We start from the raw sequence: 22,141 nt of genomic DNA, 5'->3' as shown, positions 1-22,141 counted from the left end.
CTTCATTTTCTCACACACACAGCATACACACACATTTATACTGACTCTATGCACTCACAGACATTCATCATATATGCTACTCTTTTTATCATATTTCCTGATGCTTAGTCACCTTACCTCTATACATATATACCTCAATCAGTATCTCTGCACATTGTAAATATGCTATTGGAACGGACCATTTATATAGCATACTTACTTCATCTTGTTCTTATTTCTATAACTCATGTTTGTGCTCTACCTTGTTATTTTTAGTTCTACGTTGATATTGATTACTGCATTGTTGGGGTTAGAACTGGCAAGAACGGCATGGCACTGTACTTGTGCACGTGACATTAACTTGAAACCTGCACATTGTATGGTACAATGTTGAGCGGTGACACTAAAGCTCAATTAATGATGTCTCCCTGTGTGAGATGATCTCCATCACAGGGAGTATCTCCTCATTGTAGCCTGGTTCCAGATCTGTTTGTGCCGTCTCGCCAACTCTTATGGTCATTGTCACTGTCAAATGACCATAGGAGTTGGCAAGACAGCACAAACAGATCTGGAATCAGGCTATCCTGATTGCAATCACACACTGATGCTTCTGTCTGACTCACACACTTGTCCACTCGTCTCCACAGCCAAAGTGGGGAAGACGTCTCTGATCATGTCATTGGTCAGCGAGGAGTTCCCTGATGACGTTCCCCTTCGAGCGGAGGAGATCACCATCCCAGCAGACGTAACGCCAGAGAGAGTCCCCACACACATAGTGGACTACTCAGGTAACACCACAGACCATACAGCCTGAACATCAATCAATACTGAATGTTTAATACTGAACACTGTTCAGTGTTACTAGACTGCCCCTACAGACAGACTGTTATTTTTCAGACCAGGGATTCAGTCTATGCATGTTATGACTGGAAACTGTGTTCTACTGACCGTACTTACGACAGTGGAGTAGGAGACGTGTCAGATTGACAAGACAATATCATACTGTCTTTTGATGTTGTTGTCTTGTGTCTGTAGAAGCAGAACAGTCAGACGAGCAGTTGTATCAAGAAATATCGAAGGTTGGTAGGATACCATTTTAACCCTGTGTTATCCCCATAAAATAAACATCTATCCCCACCAAGGTAGAATAACATTGTCTCTCTTTTTTACAGGCAAATGTTATTTGCATAGTTTACTCAGTCAACAACAAGAAGTCCATTGAGAAGGTCAGTTTATAAACCAAGCATTCTCTCTGACGAATAACTGACATTCAGATGTCTTGATTTAGTAACAGCCCACTGCCTGCCCGTTGTTAACTCTGTTCACCATGTCGGCCATATTGAATTAAAGAGGGCGCAGGGAAGGCCTGAGTCTTGGCCTTGCAGCTGTAACAGGGTTTGATATGTGTTTTCTCTCTCCTAGGTGACAAGCCATTGGATTCCCCTCATAAACGACAGGACGGACAAGGATAGCAGGTGTGTGTGCAGTGTGCATATGGTGTCTGCATGTGTGTGTGCCTCCTCTTGTTCAGGGACAGTGGGGGTATACAGTCTGCTACTAAATCCCCAGTGGATGTGGAAAAGACTGCTCCAACACCTGAAGTGGTGGTGTAGTGTTTGACAGCTTTGCCACATTTCACTTAGTAGATTGAAACAGGTGTCAAGTCATTTCAATTACATGCCATTCATTATAAGACCAGCCTGCTATATGGACCAGTTATGTCATAGACAAGGGAAAGTACACTACCTTGTACCTGTTTGTGTAACCTACTCCATATCAATGTGATAATGGAGGAAAGGTTACTGAATGAATAATGGTTATATAATGAAAGACCGTGTGATACGGCTTGCCGAGCGGTGCAGTGGTCTAAGGCACTGCATCGCTGTGCCACTAGAGATCCTGGTTCAAGTCCAGGCTCTGTCGCAGCCAGACACGACCGGGAGACCCATAGGGCGGGGCACAATCTGCCCAGCGTCGTCCGGTTTAGGGGAGGGTTCGGCCGGCAGGGATGTCCTTGTCCCATCGCGCTCTAGCGACTCCTGTGGCGCGCTGGGCGCAGTGCACACTGACATGATTGGTGTGACTGGCTTCCGGGTCAAGCGGGCGTTGTGTCAAGAAGCAGTGCGGCTTGGTTGGGTTGTGTTTTGGAGAACGCACGGCTCTCGACCTTCGCCTCTTCAGAGTCCGTACGGGAGTTGCAGCGATGAGACAAGACTGTAACTACCAATTGGATACAATGAAATTGGCGAGGATAAAAAGGGGTCAAATAAAAAAAGACACTGTGATACGATGGATCAGTTTTCCATATGGGAAGCAGAAGGTCATTGACATTGTCACCTCTTAGCTGTAAGTTGAATTGCAGCCCCCTCTGTCTCCTGTCGTTGATTTAATGTACCATTATACAGTATGTTGAAAGTCAGTTGGTATGGCGGCAGACAGCCAGACAACATTGATTTTAGGGTTGTCACAATACCAGTATCGCGATACCCTGAGGTATCGTGGCAAGGAAACAGAACATGAAGTGGACTATATTTCCTGAGAAAAACAGTCCTAATGTTTTTAGCCTCATGTTGTCACCTAGAATCACATGTTTATTTTCCATATAGAACACTATATTTTACATACAGTAGGTTTTAAAGGACCTTATATTTTATTCTGCTTTGTGTGTTCCGGCAGACAGCCAGATAACGTTGTCTTGGATTGAGCCTGGATTTATTTAATAGGATCCAGTGTCAAGGCTAAGTCTGAATGGATTACTGTTAGAGTTTAGTATAACATACTGTAGCTTGAAGGTTTGTTCTGTTAGGTGACACTGACAATCTACTGGAGTCTAGAACCCCTGAGGACAAAATATTCCTTTTTGAGACATTCTCAGACAATGAATTCTCATGATTATTTTCTCAGAGCCCTAACTGTGCCTCCTCCAATGGTAATGACAATGAAATTCACCTTCCTTTTGAATGAATGGCTGTTTTTCTCAGCCAAAATAAGATGCTGGTCTGAAGTTGTAATGTTATTATAATGAAGTTGTAAAGATGTCATAATGATGTTGTTATGATGTGGTCCTGTGTGGTTCAGTTGGTAGAGATTTGAGCTTACAATGCCAAGGGTTGTCGGTTCGATTCCCGCTGGGGCAACTCATACATTTTTTTTTTATGCACACATATATGGCATATATTATATAAGATGTTGTTGCAGGGTACCACTGATCCTGGTGGGGAATAAGTCAGACCTGGTAGAACACAGCAGTATGGAGACCATCCTGCCCATCATGAACCAGTACTCTGACATTGAGACCTGCGTGGAGGTAAGAGAACACTGACTGGTGACTCTGTTTATCGCTGCCATTTTGGGGCTAAACTGACGAGTGCCTAGCAAGAGTACATTGAGAATGACCATATAGCTAGGCTAATGAAAGTTGTGTTACACTTGAGTTGAGGCTCAATCAAAATGGTATAAAAGCACTAGAAATGTATTTAAAGGCTCTCTGATCATCTGATTAATTGAATTCAGGCCTGTAGAACTTTCATCAACAATGGTTTCATATTCTACCCGGTTCTGAAATCCAAACAGCTGGAAACGGCGTAAAACATCTAATTGATGCATTGACCTTGTGATGTAGATTGTCTGCTGGCCCTGGGCTGGGAGACTCCTAATGTTTCAGCTAACTCCTGACTCCAGTTAGAATGTTATCTGATGGCTGGTATATTAGTCTGTCTTTCTGCTGCAGAGACCCTGGCAGTATTCATTATTGCACACAACATAAAACATTTTGCAACGTAAAATAAAAATAAGCGTTTATTAGCAAAGTCCACATAGTAAATTAGCCTTTTTCGGTCCGTTTTTTTATTTTATTTTGTGTCTAATGAACATGACCCCTCTGTGTCGTTCTACTGAGTGTGTGCACTGTGTGCTGAGACGCACTTCTATCATGGAGGAAAGTGGTTGGCTACATTACTCTTCCATTGGTCTCATGTGACAGCCCAGTCACATGTCCTCTCTGGCTAGATTAGTTACAGGATAAAAGTAGTAGAGGTGGAGGGGACGACGTGTTGGAACACACACACACACACACACAGTCAGATGTGTTAAAGTAACAACCTGGTCAGGATCCGTTATGCAGTTGTACTGCACAAGGTTCATGGGTACTTGTACGTGATGCAACACTGTTCAGTCTCTACATATTTAACATCTGTACACTCTTCCCCCCTGTGTGGAGTTAGCCCCTTGTCATGGCAACGCCACTAGTGTTTATAGCCTGGCTGTTTCTGGACCCTAGTTTCACATTGAGAGATGACGTTCTGCTTTCCATGACCTCATTTAGACCACTAAGAGGTTGGTTTGCAGCTTGAGTGTTTTTTCACTGAAGCACCATAAATCTGCAATGCACGTAAATGGAACAACTCAAGCTCATTGAGAACCATTTGATGTGTATAACCAAGTAGTTAAAGAAGTGGGATAGGTGATTAGTCAGGTTTGTCATACACATGGTTTACACCGTACAATGAAATGCCGGCCTAACCCTTTATTTCAACATTGGCGGCTGATGTCCTACAGTACCCATAATGCTCTGTATTCATTTTAGCGTTGTAAATGTAACCTTTATTTAACTAGGCAAGTCAGTTCAGAACAAATTAATATTTACAATGACGGCCGACCCCGGCCAAACCCGGATGACGCTGGGCCAATTGTCCACAAGTGGGAATCCCAATCACGGCCAGATGTGATGCAGCCTGGATTCGAACCAGGGACTGCAGTGACGCATCATGCACTGAGATGCAGTGCCTTAGACCGCTGTGCCAGTCGGAAGCCCTAAAGTTGTTACTAAAGTGAACATAATAGTTTCCTGTCTCCTTACCAATACATGGTTGTTAGACCACAGCAGGGGTCTTTTTCTCTGTGTATTGTTCCACCTGGTTTTGAGGTTACTGTATCTTTGTGTTTGTCAGTGTATTGTTCTATCTGGTTTTGAGGTTACTGTATCTTTGTGTTTGTCAGTGTATTGTTCTAGCTGGTTTTGAGGTTACTGTATCTTTGTGTTTGTCAGTGCTCTGCCAAAAACCTGAAGAACATCTCAGAGCTGTTCTACTATGCCCAGAAGGCAGTGCTCCACCCTACAGGACCCCTGTACTGCCCAGAGGAGAAGGAGGTGAGGAGGGCAGAGGGAAAACTCGTGGTCCCTAGCTACCCTAACTATGTAGTCTGATCAGGAAATACTTTTCCTGGTCAGGTTACGCAATCAAAAAATATCCTAGCGCTACCATGGGTACACAGGCAACATCTACTTTTTAGCTCTCCAAAAATATCCTATTTTACATATTTCAAATGTATACTTTGTGTTTTTTCAGATGAAGCCGTCTTGTATCAAGTCTCTAACTCGCATCTTCAAAGTGTCGGACCTGGACAACGATGGCATCCTCAACGACAAAGAACTCAACTTCTTCCAGGTTGGAGCCTCATTGTGGGAAAATAAACCTTGTGGGAAAACCTTTCTTGGCTGTAGCTGCAGGCTTGTGCTTGATCTGGCTGAAGTGAAATAACCTGATTTACTTCGTTTTCCAATGGCAGTTTATTTGAACTTGAGTGGAAGAGACAGGGAGGGATAGGTTGTTAGTGGGTTCACCGGTAGCCTGCAGCCAGGTGGTTGATTTAGAAACCCTTTCAGAGCATCTTCTGTCCTCTAGTAAATGGTGCAAAGCTGTATACATATCTGCTTATGATTTCAAATATCCCAAACCACGTTACATTAGTAGCTGTGTCAGATATGTTGAAATAGACTGGTTCTTGCCCATTTTGGTCTCACCAGGTGTATGTTCAGTTGTGTTTAGGGCATGTGTGTTAAGTGATTTATTGTTGAAGCACTTGGATGCAGCATTGTGCCGTGTGTAGGCTTTCATTCATCACTCGAGTTCTGTGTGGGTTTAGTAGTTCTGTGTGGGTATAGTAGTTCTGTGTGGGTATAGTAGTTCTGTGTGGGTATAGTAGTTCTGTGTGGGTATAGTAGTTCTGTGTGGGTATAGTAGTTCTGTGTGGGTATAGCAGTTCTGTGTGGGTATAGCAGTTCTGTGTGGGTATAGCAGTTCTGTGTGGGTATAGCAGTTCTGTGTGGGTATAGCAGTTCTGTGTGGGTATAGCAGTTCTGTGTGGGTATAGCAGTTCTGTGTGGGTATAGCAGTTCTGTGTGGGTATAGCAGTTCTGTGTGGGTATAGTAGTTCTGTGTGGGTATAGTAGTTCTGTGTGGGTGACACATGGTGTGTTGTGTGTCTGGTAGAGGACGTGTTTCAACATGCCCCTGGCGCCCCAGGCCTTAGAGGATGTCAAGAACGTGGTGAGGAAGAACATGACGGACGGAGTCAAGGACAACGGACTCACGCTCAAAGGTGAGACTAACCACACTGTAGGCCTTCTGTTCTTTCATTCACTTGCTCTATTCTCTCTCATTCAATATCTATCTATTCTCTATCCATATTTCTTATTGAATCTATCCATCTCTTTCATTGAATCTCTATCCATCTCTCTCATTGAATCTCTATCCATCTCTCTCATTGAATCTCTATCCATCTCTCTCATTGAATCTCTCTCTATCCATCTCTCTCATTGAATCTCTCTCTATCCATCTCTCTCATTGAATCTCTCTCTATCCATCTCTCTCATTGAATCTCTCTCTATCCATCTCTCTCATTGAATCTCTCTCTATCCATCTCTCTCATTGAATCTCTCTCTATCCATCTCTCTCATTGAATCTCTCTCTATCCATCTCTCTCATTGAATCTCTCTCTATCCATCTCTCTCATTGAATCTCTCTCTATCCATCTCTCTCATTGAATCTCTCTCTATCCATCTCTCTCATTGAATCTCTCTCTATCCATCTCTCTCATTGAATCTCTCTCTATCCATCTCTCTCATTGAATCTCTCTCTATCCATCTCTCTCATTGAATCTCTCTCTATCCATCTCTCTCATTGAATCTCTCTCTATCCATCTCTCTCATTGAATCTCTCTATCCATCTCTCTCATTGAATCTCTCTCTATCCATCTCTCTCATTCAATCTCTCTCTATCCATCTCTCTCATTCAATCTCTCTCTATCCATCTCTCTCATTCAATCTCTCTCTATCCATCTCTCTCATTCAATCTCTCTCTATCCATCTCTCTCATTCAATCTCTCTATTCTCTGCCCACTCTCCCTTGTACTCTCTTCTGTAACCTTCACTAAAGGTCATGCATGAATAACATATTTAATAACCCTTTACCAGTGTACTGTGTCCATCTCTAACGTTGTGTCTGGGTGTATATCTGACGTGTATCCATTCTTCGTCCTGATTGGCCACTAGGGTTCTTGTTCCTGCACACGCTTTTCATCCAGAGGGGGCGTCACGAGACCACCTGGACGGTGCTGCGGAGGTTCGGGTACGACGACGACTTGGAGCTTCACCAGGAATACCTGTTCCCCCTGTGAGTGGACACTTGAACCCCCCTGGACCAGGGTCGTGTACATTAGGGCACATCGTAGTAAAACGCTTTACAGCTGAAAACAAAAACGACCTGTTCTGGACAGGTGTAGATAGTAATAACTTTCACTCTGTGTTTGAGCGCTTTCTTTCATTTCGCGCCTACAGAACACAACCCTGCCGTACGTATGGGCAACTCTTACCTCTGGGCAGAAAGAGGGAAATATACACCTGTTTTATGTAAGGCTGGACGAGCATAACAATGACTCTCTGAGCCCAATTCAGTTTCAGTCAATAGCAGATGAAGGACATCTGCTCTGCAGGCTCTCACTTTCTTTACACGGTGTCAAAGATGTTAACGTTGATGATACCTACTGATCCATCAAGCTGTCTGTGGGTGCATCTTACACTACTTGTTATGACTTGCAAGTAGCACTAGGTCTTTCCCAGGGTGAGCCTTTTGAACAATGCCAGTTTAGCCATAGCACTTTTAATGCGATTAATCCGGAATGTTCTCTTGTCCGTGCCAGGCTAAAAATACCTGCTGACTGCACCACCGAGCTCAACCACAACGCGTACCTCTTCCTCCAGAGTGTCTTTGACAAGCACGACAAAGTAAGTCTAGGATGACATAACTCCTCCTACTGTTGTGTTACCTTCTGCCTCACAGACAAACATTCACAGGTTTTCCCATAGTCCCAGTTGGTAGTTTCCCGGAATCAGGAGGGAATAAGCAGGAAGGGAATCCTCCAACCGGCTTTTGGGAAAGTTACCGGAATGTTGCAACCCTACACAAAGCTAGCATATTTTTAGAACAGGCCTAACTCGTGTGTGTGTGTGTGTGTGTGTGTGTGTGTGTGTGTGTGTGTGTGTGTGTGTGTGTGTGTGTGTGTGTGTGTGTGTGTGTGTTTCAGGACAGAGACTGTGCCTTGTCTCCAGAGGAAGTAAAGGACCTGTTCAAAGTGTTTCCCTACATGCCCTGGGGTCCCGACGTCAACAACACAGTGTGTACCAACGACCAGGGCTGGATCACCTACCAGGGTTACCTGTCACAGTGGACGTGAGTTAGGCCAGTATACCTGGACTCCACTACCTGTTACCTCTGTCTAACTTGAATGATTTGGTAATGCAGTTATACAGCGCTTTGCTGGAACTCAAACTTCTTCACTTTCATATGCTACTGTAGATGTGTACCAAAGCCCCCCACAGACACACACACACTAACAGGCTTTCAATTGTCTGATTGGCCAGGTTAACGACGTACCTGGATGTGCAGCGCTGCTTGGAGTACCTGGGCTACCTTGGCTACTCAATCATCTGTGAGCAGGAGTCCCAGGCAGCAGCCATCACAGGTAATGTGAGCGTGCGTGACCAGGTTTATATGCTTGTCATGTATTGGTGTTAATTATTGTGGCCTCTCTGTTTGCACATTTGAAACCTAATTAGTGGTGAGTTACTCTAAATCTACAGTCACTAGAGTTGTGTGTGTGTGTGTGTGCGTGCTATGCATACCACCCTGCATACCACTGCTGGCTTGCTTCTGAAGCTAAGCAGGGTTGGTCCTGGTCAGTCCCTGGATGGGAGACCAGATGCTGCTGGAAGGGGTGTTGGAGGGCCAGTAGGAGGCACTCTTTCCTCTGGTCTAAGAAATATCCCAATGCCCCAGGGCAGTGATTGGGGACACTGCCCTGTGTAGGGTGCCGTCTTTCGGATGGGACGTTAAACGGGTGTCCTGACTCTCTGAGGTCATTAAAGATCCCATGGCACTTATCGTAAGAGTAGGGGTGTTAACCCCGGTGTCCTGGCTAAATTCCCAATCTGGCCCTCAAACCATCATGGTCACCTAATAATCCCCAGTTTACAATTGGCTCATTCATCCCCCTCCTCTCCCCTGTAACTATTCCCCAGGTCGTTGCTGCAAATGAGAACGTGTTCTCAGTCAACTTACCTGGTAAAATAACGGTAAAATAAAAATAAACATGCATCTGTATATCTCGTGTCCTTGTTCCTGACCCGTCTCTCCTCCCTCAGTGACCCGTAACAAGCGCATCGACCTGCAGAAGAAGCAGACGCAGCGCAGCGTGTTCCGCTGCAACATTCTGGGAGCCAGGGGGAGTGGCAAGACCAGCTTCCTGCAGGCCTTCCTGGGTCGCAACCTGCTGGTGAGTCCCTGGAGCTACCGAACAACTGGGGTGTATTCGTTATGGCACACCCCAGCAAAATGTTTTGCAATGCAACAAATATGTTTTTTTTTCTTATTGAACAAAATCAGGTAGTCCCTCCCTGTTTCATTCAGTTTTTTTCCTCATTTTGGTGCCTAATGAACATGATCCTGGCTTTTTCATCGAAGGCACACTGCTACCTGCTAAGCACACAGTTCTGTTTCATAGATACTCTTAAGTAGCCAGGGTGACACGGGTCTGTTACTGTGTTACTAACTCTTAAGACATAGCAAACTATCTATTATTATTATTATTATTATTATTATTATTATTATACAAACTTAACTATTTAGCAGTGAGGAATAAAAGGTACTGTTGTATCAGTTTGGAGTGGTGAATGTGTGTTTCTGCGTTACTTAACAGAAACAGCGGAACATCAAAGAAGACCATAAATCGTTTTACTCCATCAACACCACGTATGTCTACGGCCAGGAGAAGTACTTACTGGTGAGGCTGTGCATCTCTCTCCCCGTGTCATGCTTTCTGCCCAGTTGTATAATCTATAATACTGTGTTTTATGTGTGTCCAGCTGTCTAGCAGTAAATTATGAGTGTTTTCCCCTCGTATGTTTTGGAAACTAATATGTTCAGTGCTACACAATGAATGTTAATCACCTGTCGAGTTCCATACTATAGAACAAGACTGGTCCTGAGAGAGGCCTTTCTGCTGAAACGTTGACATTGAACTGTCTCAGCTATTTCCCCCTTCTTCCCTCTCCCCTCTTCACCCCTCTTCTCCCCGCTTCACTCTTCTCTTCTCTCCTCTTTTGCCTCCCTGTAGCTTCATGAGGTGATGCCAGACTTTGACTTCCTCTCAGAGGAGGACCTGGCGTGTGATGTGGTCTGTCTGGTGTATGACGTCAACAACCCACGCTCCTTTGAGTACTGTGCCAAGGTCTACAAGGTGTGTACAGTACCTAACTGACAAACTGTATCAAATCCATCAGTCCTTAGTTTAGTCCTGGGCCACATGTCTATAGTAGGATGACTGATCTTAGATCAGGTCTCCCCCTGTCCATATAATCCTATTCGTTATGATCTAAAAGGCAAAACTGATCCTAGATCAGCACTCCGCTTGAGCCGCTTTGTGAATATGGGCCCTGGTCCTTGAGTCACTACACTGGAATAGAGGGACTTCTCAGCTTTCAGCTTTTCACCTTCTGCAACTGTTTACCAAAATGTTATGATCTCAACAATCCTTATCTCGTCTTGTTCTTATAACTAACCTCTGAACGTGAACCTTTTGACCTATGACAGCAATACTTCATGGACAGCAAGACGCCGTGCATGATGATCGCCTCCAAGTCGGACCTGCACGAGGCGCGCCAGCACTACAGCCTGACCCCGCTGGACTTCTGCCGCAAGAACAAGCTGCACCCGCCCCAACCCTGGACCTGCAACACAGTGGACGCCCCCAACAAAGACCTCTACACCAAACTCACCACCATGGCCATGTACCCGTGAGTATAGTCCCCTCAAAGACCATAGTGGTCCTAATCCCATCCTCTGACTTCCGTCACCCCATTGTCTTTTCCTCCAGGCAGCCCTCTGTGACCTCGTTAAGTCCTGTATGATGTCTCCAGACACCCCTGGCTTTCTATTGATTCCCTGTATATGGGCAGGGGTGACCCCAGCCCCCTATTGTCCTCCATGTCTCTCTAGTCCTACATTAAGCTGCTTCTTCCTGACAGGGGGAGAGGTGCTGTTTTATGTCACTTCCTTACCGTTGGCCACTGTCAATGTGTTGTGGTACGGTAAGTTGAACTGTAAGATAATGACTAGGCCATTTGAAGTCCCAAAATGAAGGTAATCCACTGAAAAACCTTTGGCCTTGAAGGAAGTCTCCCCAGTCAGCTGTACTGAATGTGTGTTATTGACTAGTTGACAGTCTTAGCCATTCATTCTCTGAGAGGTAGAGTTAGTCTTGTACTTCATTTAAGAGATTAGCCATTGGTTTAGATTAATGTCTATTTAATTGAGCCTTAAATCTCAGCTTTACGGGGAACAACTCCAGTTATCTCATGTTAAAAGCATTGGCTTTCCCAAGGCATAGAGGCCTATAGCTAAGAATCCAGGCACTAGCTCTTCAAATGACAGGACTGTAGGATGGAAATGTTTTGACAGAAATAATCAGCAGGTTCTGCTCTATACACTACAGTACTTCACCTGTTTCAGACATCTCTTGGTAGTGAACAGAGTTCTTTATGTAGTTAGGGCACTACTATTATTCTGCAGTCATTGGGTATTTGGTATGGACTGTTTCAGTACCGGCTCCGGCTGCAGATTGTAGGTCAGAGTGACTCATGCTATATAACCCAGGCCAACAGGGAAGATTTTAATGGTTTAGTTCCATGTATTTTTAATGGTCAATCTGGAGAATCTGAGACAGGTTAGCTGTTTTTATTGAATTACCCTGAATTTTCTCATCACTTTGCCACTATTTCCTTCATTCTCTGTGGCTTTTCCACTCTTTTACCTAAGGATGATTGTGGTATTACCACTTAATGAAAGGTGAATGTTATTACAGAGGACATTTGTCTCCTGTATATTATTACAGAGGACATTTGTCTCCTACTGTATGTTATTACAGAGGACATTTGTCTCCTCCTGTATGTTATTACAGAGGACATTTGTCTCCTCCTGTATGTTATTACAGAGGACATTTGTCTCCTCCTGTATGTTATTACAGAGGACATTTGTCTCCTCCTGTATGTTATTACAGAGGACATTTGTCTCCTCCTGTATGTTATTACAGAGGACATTTGTCTCCTCCTGTATGTTATTACAGAGGACATTTGTCTCCTCCTGTATGTTATTACAGAGGACATTTGTCTCCTTTTGTTTTGATGTTGAGGAAGAGGCCAAAATTAGACATACTTAAAAATGCCATGTATGTGAAGAATGTTCCTCAAGATAAGAAACTTTCATAATGCTCAGTACTTAGTTCTTACCACTTTCTCTGTATTACTGTACTTAGTAAAGTAATAACCAATCTTCTTTGCCTTTGTTAATGATGGAGTTATTGTATCATAACTCAGTCAGCCAAAGTCCAAGCCCCCCCCCCCCCATCTGGTGCTAGAACAGGGTCTGTCTTTCAGGGTTCTGCCATCCCACGGTGATGTTTCCATGGAAATGTGTACGAATGTGGATCTGACTTGGTCTTTTGTGTGTTTGTATGTGCGTGCGCGTGTTGTGATTGTGTCTCCTCAGCCACGCCAAGCTCCGCTGCATGTGTACCTGCAACAGGTGCACCTTCTGCATCTGTCAGAACATCCTCCGGTCCCAGCTACTGACAAATATAAAGGCCAAATTCTACAGTGTTGTTCTGAACAGGTCCATACTGTAAATACTGTAGGGTTTAACAGCCTGTCCCCTCTCTCTCTCTCTCTCTCTCCGATGCCCCTATGAGGCGGGAGGGGGGACCCTAGCTTTCTAACCTGGGTGAAGGTTTTTCTCCTCTTCTCCCTCAATGCTTCCTCATAGTCAGGTTTACACTGCATATCCACAACGGAAAACTGGAAAAAAGTTGAAATTCTGAGATCTTATTTCGATCTCCAGGCCTGATTTGTACATCTCCATTGAATTTCATATGATTGTATGGGTGGGTTTATAAGACTGTATTCCAAGTACTCATATCGGCTATAGAGTTGACAAGAAGGTTTCAAGACTCCATTTATTTGCTCTCCTTATTTGCTTTTAACTCAATCAAGTGGATTGTCCAAGCTGCTTCTGTCCCTATCTCTCTGTCCCTATCTCTCTTACAACAAGAGAGCTCAGTCCAATGCAGCCAGTGTTTCCCCTCGATTTGTTTATTTTTTTCACTGGTGTCAAAGGTCGTGGAAGGGGGTGCACTGAGTTTAATACATTTAGTTTTTCACAATTCCTGACATTTAATCCTAGTAAAAATTCCCTGTCTTGGGTCAGTTAGGATCACCACTTTATTTCAAGAATGTGAAATGTCAGAATATTAGTAGAGTGATTTATTTCAGCTTTTATTTCTTTCATCACATTCCCAGTAGGTCAGAAGTTTACATACACTCAATTAGTATTTGGTAGCATTACCTTTGCCTTCCACAAGCATTAGCATTGCCTTCCACAAGCTTCCCACAATAGGTTGGGTGAATTTTGGACCATTCCTCTTCACTGAGTTGATGTAACTGAGTCAGGTTTGTAGGCCCACTTGCTCGCACACGCTTTTTCAGTTCTGCCCACAAATTTTCTATGGGATTGAGGTCAGGGCTTTGTGATGGCCACTCCAATACCTTGATATTGTTGTCCTTAAGCCATTTTGCCATCACTTTGGAAGTATGCTTGGGGTCATTTGGAAGACCCATTTGCGACCAAGTTTTAACTTCCAGACTGATGTCTTGAGATGTTGCTTCAATATATCCACATCATTTTCCTGCCTCATGATGCCATCTATTTTGCGAAGGGCACCAGTCCCTCCTGCAGCAAAGCACCTCCACAACATGATGCTGCCACCCTCGTGCTTCACTGTTGAGATGGTGTTCTTCGGCTATCAAGCCTCCCCCTTTTTCCTCCAAACATAACGATGGTCATTATGGCCAAACAGTTCTATTTTTGTTTCATCAGACCAGAGGACATTTCTCCAAAAAGTACGATCTTTGCCCCCATGTGCAGTTGCAAACCGTAGTCTGGCTTTTTATGGCGGTTTTGGAGCAGTGGCTTCTTCCTTGCTGAGCAGCCTTTCAGGTTATGTTGATGTAGGACTCGTTTTACTGTGGATATAGATACTTTTGTACCTGTTTCCTCCAGCGTCTTCACAAGGTCCTTTGCTGTTCTGGGATTGATTTGCGTTTTTCGCACCAAAGTATGTTCATCTCTAGGAGACAGAACGCGTTTCCTTCCTGAGCGGTATGACGGCTACGTGGTTCCATGGTGTTTATACTGCCGTACTATTTTTTTTATTTTTTTATATTTTTTTTATCCCATTTTCTCCCCAATTTTCGTGGTATCCAATCGCTAGTAATTACTACCTTGTCTCATCGCTACAACTCCCGTACGGGCTCGGGAGAGACGAAGGTCGAAAGCCATGCGTCCTCCGAAACACAACCCAACCAGCCGTACTGCTTCTTAACACAGCGCGCCTCCAACCCGGAAGCCAGCCGCACCAATGTGTCGGAGGAAACACCGTGTACCTGGCCCCCTTGGTTGGCGCACACTGCGCCCGGCCCGCCACAGGAGTCGCTGGAGCGCGATGAGATAAGGATATCCCTACCGGCCAAACCCTCCCTACCCCGGACGACGCTATGCCAATTGTGCGTCGCCCCACGGACCTCCCGGTCGCGGCCGGCTGCGACAGAGCCTGGGCGCGAACCCAGAGACTCTGGTGGCGCAGTTAGCACTGCGATGCAGTGCCTTAGACCACTGCCCCACCCGGGAGGCCCTATACTGGCGTACTATTGTTTGTACAGATGAACGTGGTACCTTCAGGCTTTTGGAAATTGCTCCCAAGGATGAACCAGACTTGTGGAGGTCTACAATTCTTTTTTCTGAGGTCTTGGCTGATTTTCTTTTGATTTTCCCATGATGTCAAGCAAAGAGGCACTGAGTTTGAAGATAGGCCTTGAAATACATCCACAGGTACACCTCCAATTGACTCAAATTATGTCAATTAGCCTATCAGAAGATTCTAAAGCCATGACATCATTTTCTGGAATTTTCCAAGCTGTTTAAAGGCACAGTCAACTTAGTGCATGTAAACTTCTGACCCACTGGAATTGTGATACAGTGAATTATAAGTGAAATAATCAGTCTGTAAACAATTGTTGGAAGAATTACTTGTGTCCAAAACGACTTGCTAAAACTATAGGAATCTGTGGAGTGGTTGAAAAACGAGTTTTAATGACTCCAACCAAAGTGAATGTAAACTTCCGATTTCAACTGTGTGTGTGTGTGTATGTATGTATATATATATATTTGTTTTTGTGTGGCGGGAACAGCTTACCAGTGGTGGTGCACCGCGGCAACAGTTTAGTGGCGGTACGCCGCTGCTAAATAAATACTGGGGAAACACTGTAGGCTAAGGTAGTGATCCAAAAATAAAGGAACTCAGTCCGGCTTTAAACTCACTCTTCAAAGTTGGAATAGTGGAATGCACAAGGTACATTTTAAATATTGGGTAGTGCATCATCAGTTCCTCTTGTCATGTTAGTCATTGCATAACTTAGCTATTTGTAACTTGTCAGAAATATCCAGATCAACTAGCTCAGATGTGTTTTTATTGAGTTTGTTTTTGCATATAGATATTGTTTAAAAAAAAATGCCACTCAAATATCACAAAAATACACATTAGACATGGCAAAATGTATAGAATTGCAAGAAAATGTGCTTTAAAACTACACAATGTTCTTTGAACACTGACACATGTTTTTGAATTGCAAGAAATAAGCTTTAAACTTGCAAAATTCTCTCCACCAACAAGAGAGGTGTGAACAGTTTGTGTCATGAACAGTGCTTGTGCCCATAGAAATAGACATGATGTTGGAAGGTGCCCCGAGTGAAAAGGTTTGGGAACCCCTGGGCTAAGTTAACATAATACTATAGATCTGCTGTACGGTAACATAATACTAGAGGTCTGCTGTAAGGTAACATAATACTATAGGTCTGCTGTAAGGTAACGTAATACTAGAGGTCTGCTGTAAGGTAACATAATACTAGAGGTCTGCTGTAAGGTAACGTAATACTAGAGGTCCTCTGTAAGGTAACGTAATACTAGAGGTCCTCTGTAAGGTAACGTAATACTAGAGGTCCTCTGTAAGGTAACATAATACTAGAGGTCCTCTGTAAGGTAACATAATACTAGAGGTCCGCTGTAAGGTAACATAATACTAGAGGTCCGCTGTAACGTAACATAATACTAGAGGTCCGCTGTAAGGTAACATAATACTAGAGGTCCGCTGTAAGGTAACGTAATACTAGAGGTCCGCTGTAAGGTAACATAATACTAGAGGTCCGCTGTAACGTAACATAATACTAGAGGTCCGCTGTAAGGTAACGTAATACTAGAGGTCCTCTGTAACGTAACATAATACTAGAGGTCTGCTGTAACGTAACATAATACTAGAGGTCTGCTGTAACGTAACATAATACTAGAGGTCCTCTGTAAGGTAACATAATACTAGAGGTCCTCTGTAAGGTAACATAATACTAGAGGTCCTCTGTAAGGTAACATAATACTAGAGGTCTGCTGTAACGTAACATAATACTAGAGGTCCGCTGTAACGTAACATAATACTAGAGGTCCGCTGTAAGGTAACATAATACTAGAGGTCCTCTGTAAGGTAACATAATACTAGAGGTCCTCTGTAAGGTAACATAATACTAGAGGTCCTCTGTAAGGTAACATAATACTAGAGGTCCTCTGTAAGGTAACATAATACTAGAGGTCTGCTGTAAGGTAACATAATACTAGAGGTCCGCTGTAAGGTAACATAATACTAGAGGTCCGCTGTAAGGTAACGTAATACTAGAGGTCCTCTGTAAGGTAACGTAATACTAGAGGTCCGCTGTAAGGTAACGTAATACTAGAGGTCCTCTGTAACGTAACGTAATACTAGAGGTCCGCTGTAAGGTAACGTAATACTAGAGGTCCGCTGTAAGGTAACGTAATACTAGAGGTCCGCTGTAAAGTAACGTAATACTAGAGGTCCTCTGTAAGGTAACATAATACTAGAGGTCCTCTGTAAGGTAACATAATACTAGAGGTCTGCTGTAAGGTAACATAATACTAGAGGTCTGCTGTAAGGTAACATCATACTAGAGGTCCGCTGTAAGGTAACATCATACTAGAGGTCTGCTGTAAGGTAACATCATACTAGAGGTCCGCTGTAAAGTAACATAATACTAGAGGTCCGCTGTAAAGTAACATAATACTAGAGGTCCGCTGTAACGTAACATAATACTAGAGGTCCGCTGTAAAGTAACATAATACTAGAGGTCCGCTGTAAAGTAACATAATACTAGAGGTCCGCTGTAAAGTAACATAATACTAGAGGTCCGCTGTAAGGTAACATAATACTAGGGGTCCTCTGTAAGGTAACATAATACTAGAGGTCTGCTATAAGGTAACATAATACTAGAGGTCCTCTGTAAGGTAACATAATACTAGAGGTCTGCTGTAAGGTAACGTAATACTAGAGGTCCGCTGTAACGTAACGTAATACTAGAGGTCCGCTGTAACGTAACGTAATACTAGAGGTCCGCTGTAAGGTAACATAATACTAGAGGTCCTCTGTAAGGTAACATAATACTAGAGGTCCGCTGTAAGGTAACATAATACTAGAGGTCCTCTGTAAGGTAACATAATACTAGAGGTCTGCTGTAAGGTAACGTAATACTAGAGGTCTGCTGTAAGGTAACGTAATACTAGAGGTCTGCTGTAAGGTAACGTAATACTAGAGGTCCGCTGTAAGGTAACATAATACTAGAGGTCCTCTGTAAGGTAACATAATACTAGAGGTCTGCTGTAAGGTAACGTAATACTAGAGGTCTGCTGTAAGGTAACGTAATACTAGAGGTCTGCTGTAAGGTAACGTAATACTAGAGGTCCGCTGTAAGGTAACGTAATACTAGAGGTCTGCTGTAAGGTAACGTAATACTAGAGGTCTGCTGTAAGGTAACGTAATACTAGAGGTCTGCTGTAAGGTAACGTAATACTAGAGGTCTGCTGTAAGGTAACGTAATACTAGAGGTCTGCTGTAAGGTAACGTAATACTAGAGGTCTGCCGTAAGGTAACGTAATACTAGAGGTCTGCCGTAAGGTAACGTAATACTAGAGGTCTGCCGTAAGGTAACGTAATACTAGAGGTCTGCCGTAAGGTAACGTAATACTAGAGGTCTGCCGTAAGGTAACGTAATACTAGAGGTCTGCCGTAAGGTAACGTAATACTAGAGGTCTGCTGTAAGGTAACGTAATACTAGAGGTCTGCTGTAAGGTAACGTAATACTAGAGGTCTGCTGTAAGGTAACGTAATACTAGAGGTCTGCTGTAAGGTAACGTAATACTAGAGGTCTGCTGTAACGTAACATAATACTAGAGGTCCGCTGTAACGTAACATAATACTAGAGGTCCGCTGTAAGGTAACATAATACTAGAGGTCCTCTGTAAGGTAACATAATACTAGAGGTCCTCTGTAAGGTAACATAATACTAGAGGTCCTCTGTAAGGTAACATAATACTAGAGGTCCTCTGTAAGGTAACATAATACTAGAGGTCTGCTGTAAGGTAACATAATACTAGAGGTCCGCTGTAAGGTAACATAATACTAGAGGTCCGCTGTAAGGTAACGTAATACTAGAGGTCCTCTGTAAGGTAACGTAATACTAGAGGTCCGCTGTAAGGTAACGTAATACTAGAGGTCCTCTGTAACGTAACGTAATACTAGAGGTCCGCTGTAAGGTAACGTAATACTAGAGGTCCGCTGTAAGGTAACGTAATACTAGAGGTCCGCTGTAAAGTAACGTAATACTAGAGGTCCTCTGTAAGGTAACGTAATACTAGAGGTCCTCTGTAAGGTAACATAATACTAGAGGTCTGCTGTAAGGTAACATAATACTAGAGGTCTGCTGTAAGGTAACATCATACTAGAGGTCCGCTGTAAGGTAACATCATACTAGAGGTCTGCTGTAAGGTAACATCATACTAGAGGTCCGCTGTAAAGTAACATAATACTAGAGGTCCGCTGTAAAGTAACATAATACTAGAGGTCCGCTGTAACGTAACATAATACTAGAGGTCCGCTGTAAAGTAACATAATACTAGAGGTCCGCTGTAAAGTAACATAATACTAGAGGTCCGCTGTAAAGTAACATAATACTAGAGGTCCGCTGTAAGGTAACATAATACTAGGGGTCCTCTGTAAGGTAACATAATACTAGAGGTCTGCTATAAGGTAACATAATACTAGAGGTCCTCTGTAAGGTAACATAATACTAGAGGTCTGCTGTAAGGTAACGTAATACTAGAGGTCCGCTGTAACGTAACGTAATACTAGAGGTCCGCTGTAACGTAACGTAATACTAGAGGTCCGCTGTAAGGTAACGTAATACTAGGGGTCCTCTGTAAGGTAACATAATACTAGAGGTCTGCTATAAGGTAACATAATACTAGAGGTCCTCTGTAAGGTAACATAATACTAGAGGTCTGCTGTAAGGTAACGTAATACTAGAGGTCTGCTGTAAGGTAACGTAATACTAGAGGTCTGCTGTAAGGTAACGTAATACTAGAGGTCTGCTGTAAGGTAACGTAATACTAGAGGTCTGCTGTAACGTAACATAATACTAGAGGTCCGCTGTAACGTAACATAATACTAGAGGTCCGCTGTAAGGTAACATAATACTAGAGGTCCTCTGTAAGGTAACATAATACTAGAGGTCCTCTGTAAGGTAACATAATACTAGAGGTCTGCTGTAAGGTAACGTAATACTAGAGGTCTGCTGTAAGGTAACGTAATACTAGAGGTCTGCTGTAAGGTAACGTAATACTAGAGGTCTGCTGTAAGGTAACGTAATACTAGAGGTCTGCTGTAACGTAACATAATACTAGAGGTCCGCTGTAACGTAACATAATACTAGAGGTCCGCTGTAAGGTAACATAATACTAGAGGTCCTCTGTAAGGTAACATAATACTAGAGGTCCTCTGTAAGGTAACATAATACTAGAGGTCCTCTGTAAGGTAACATAATACTAGAGGTCCTCTGTAAGGTAACATAATACTAGAGGTCTGCTGTAAGGTAACATAATACTAGAGGTCCGCTGTAAGGTAACATAATACTAGAGGTCCGCTGTAAGGTAACGTAATACTAGAGGTCCTCTGTAAGGTAACGTAATACTAGAGGTCCGCTGTAAGGTAACGTAATACTAGAGGTCCTCTGTAACGTAACGTAATACTAGAGGTCCGCTGTAAGGTAACGTAATACTAGAGGTCTGCTGTAAGGTAACGTAATACTAGAGGTCTGCCGTAAGGTAACGTAATACTAGAGGTCTGCCGTAAGGTAACGTAATACTAGAGGTCTGCCGTAAGGTAACGTAATACTAGAGGTCCGCTGTAACGTAACGTAATACTAGAGGTCCGCTGTAACGTAACGTAATACTAGAGGTCCGCTGTAAGGTAACGTAATACTAGAGGTCCTCTGTAAGGTAACATAATACTAGAGGTCCGCTGTAAGGTAACATAATACTAGAGGTCCTCTGTAAGGTAACATAATACTAGAGGTCTGCTGTAAGGTAACGTAATACTAGAGGTCTGCTGTAAGGTAACGTAATACTAGAGGTCTGCTGTAAGGTAACGTAATACTAGAGGTCCGCTGTAAGGTAACGTAATACTAGAGGTCCTCTGTAAGGTAACGTAATACTAGAGGTCTGCTGTAAGGTAACGTAATACTAGAGGTCTGCTGTAAGGTAACGTAATACTAGAGGTCTGCTGTAAGGTAACGTAATACTAGAGGTCCGCTGTAAGGTAACGTAATACTAGAGGTCCGCTGTAAGGTAACGTAATACTAGAGGTCTGCTGTAAGGTAACGTAATACTAGAGGTCTGCTGTAAGGTAGCGTAATACTAGAGGTCTGCTGTAAGGTAGCTTAATACTAGAGGTCTGCTGTAAGGTAACGTAATACTAGAGGTCTGCTGTAAGGTAACGTAATACTAGAGGTCTGCTGTAAGGTAACGTAATACTAGAGGTCTGCCGTAAGGTAACGTAATACTAGAGGTCTGCCGTAAGGTAACGTAATACTAGAGGTCTGCCGTAAGGTAACGTAATACTAGAGGTCTGCCGTAAGGTAACGTAATACTAGAGGTCTGCCGTAAGGTAACGTAATACTAGAGGTCTGCCGTAAGGTAACGTAATACTAGAGGTCTGCCGTAAGGTAACGTAATACTAGAGGTCTGCCGTAAGGTAACGTAATACTAGAGGTCTGCTGTAAGGTAACGTAATACTAGAGGTCTGCTGTAAGGTAACGTAATACTAGAGGTCCGCTGTAAGGTAACGTAATACTAGAGGTCCGCTGTAAGGTAACGTAATACTAGAGGTCCGCTGTAAGGTAACGTAATACTAGAGGTCCGCTGTAAGGTAACGTAATACTAGAGGTCTGCTGTAAGGTAACGTAATACTAGAGGTCTGCTGTAAGGTAACGTAATACTAGAGGTCTGCTGTAAGGTAACGTAATACTAGAGGTCTGCCGTAAGGTAACGTAATACTAGAGGTCTGCCGTAAGGTAACGTAATACTAGAGGTCTGCCGTAAGGTAACGTAATACTAGAGGTCTGCCGTAAGGTAACGTAATACTAGAGGTCTGCCGTAAGGTAACGTAATACTAGAGGTCTGCCGTAAGGTAACGTAATACTAGAGGTCTGCCGTAAGGTAACGTAATACTAGAGGTCTGCCGTAAGGTAACGTAATACTAGAGGTCTGCCGTAAGGTAACGTAATACTAGAGGTCTGCCGTAAGGTAACGTAATACTAGAGGTCTGCCG

At 43.4% G+C, this 22,141-nt stretch overlaps 1 protein-coding gene and 1 long non-coding RNA gene across 6 annotated transcripts in view; both read left to right on the top strand.

Moving 5' to 3' along the window:
• Positions 1–593: 593 nt before the first annotated feature.
• The window catches only part of LOC129833815 (mitochondrial Rho GTPase 1-A), a 31,528-nt gene continuing 9,980 nt past the window's right edge, over positions 594–22,141 (top strand). The window contains exons 1-17 of one of the 3 annotated variants that reach the window (XM_055898632.1): positions 594–767; positions 1,015–1,058; positions 1,152–1,205; positions 1,402–1,454; positions 3,178–3,286; positions 5,027–5,128; positions 5,328–5,426; positions 6,252–6,360; positions 7,313–7,433; positions 7,960–8,044; positions 8,344–8,489; positions 8,681–8,781; positions 9,461–9,591; positions 10,015–10,098; positions 10,432–10,554; positions 10,908–11,110; positions 12,861–12,983. In XM_055898632.1, coding sequence (XP_055754607.1) covers positions 653–767; positions 1,015–1,058; positions 1,152–1,205; positions 1,402–1,454; positions 3,178–3,286; positions 5,027–5,128; positions 5,328–5,426; positions 6,252–6,360; positions 7,313–7,433; positions 7,960–8,044; positions 8,344–8,489; positions 8,681–8,781; positions 9,461–9,591; positions 10,015–10,098; positions 10,432–10,554; positions 10,908–11,110; positions 12,861–12,983 — 1,802 coding nt within the window. In that variant the 5' untranslated portion in view covers positions 594–652. The remainder of the gene's footprint in view (positions 768–1,014; positions 1,059–1,151; positions 1,206–1,401; positions 1,455–3,177; positions 3,287–5,026; positions 5,129–5,327; positions 5,427–6,251; positions 6,361–7,312; positions 7,434–7,959; positions 8,045–8,343; positions 8,490–8,680; positions 8,782–9,460; positions 9,592–10,014; positions 10,099–10,431; positions 10,555–10,907; positions 11,111–12,860; positions 12,984–22,141) is intronic. The other 2 variants (XM_055898630.1, XM_055898631.1) reach the window with 2 other exon arrangements.
• Positions 18,497–21,869, top strand: LOC129833818 (uncharacterized). 3 transcript variants are annotated; one of them, XR_008756114.1, is made up of 6 exons: positions 18,497–18,682; positions 19,002–19,117; positions 19,814–20,422; positions 20,887–21,217; positions 21,276–21,350; positions 21,612–21,869. It is a non-coding gene; the product is annotated as an uncharacterized LOC129833818 (long non-coding RNA). The 3 variants fall into 3 exon arrangements; XR_008756115.1 differs by lacking the exons at positions 18,497–18,682; positions 19,002–19,117 and having other exon boundaries at positions 19,252–19,936; positions 20,058–20,422; XR_008756113.1 differs by lacking the exons at positions 18,497–18,682; positions 19,002–19,117 and having other exon boundaries at positions 19,252–20,422.

Source organism: Salvelinus fontinalis, chromosome 34 (assembly GCF_029448725.1).
Source record: "Salvelinus fontinalis isolate EN_2023a chromosome 34, ASM2944872v1, whole genome shotgun sequence".
NCBI lineage: Eukaryota > Metazoa > Chordata > Actinopteri > Salmoniformes > Salmonidae > Salvelinus > Salvelinus fontinalis.
The sequence above is the reverse complement of the archived record's forward strand: the minus strand, read 5'-3'. Positions and strand labels throughout refer to the sequence as shown.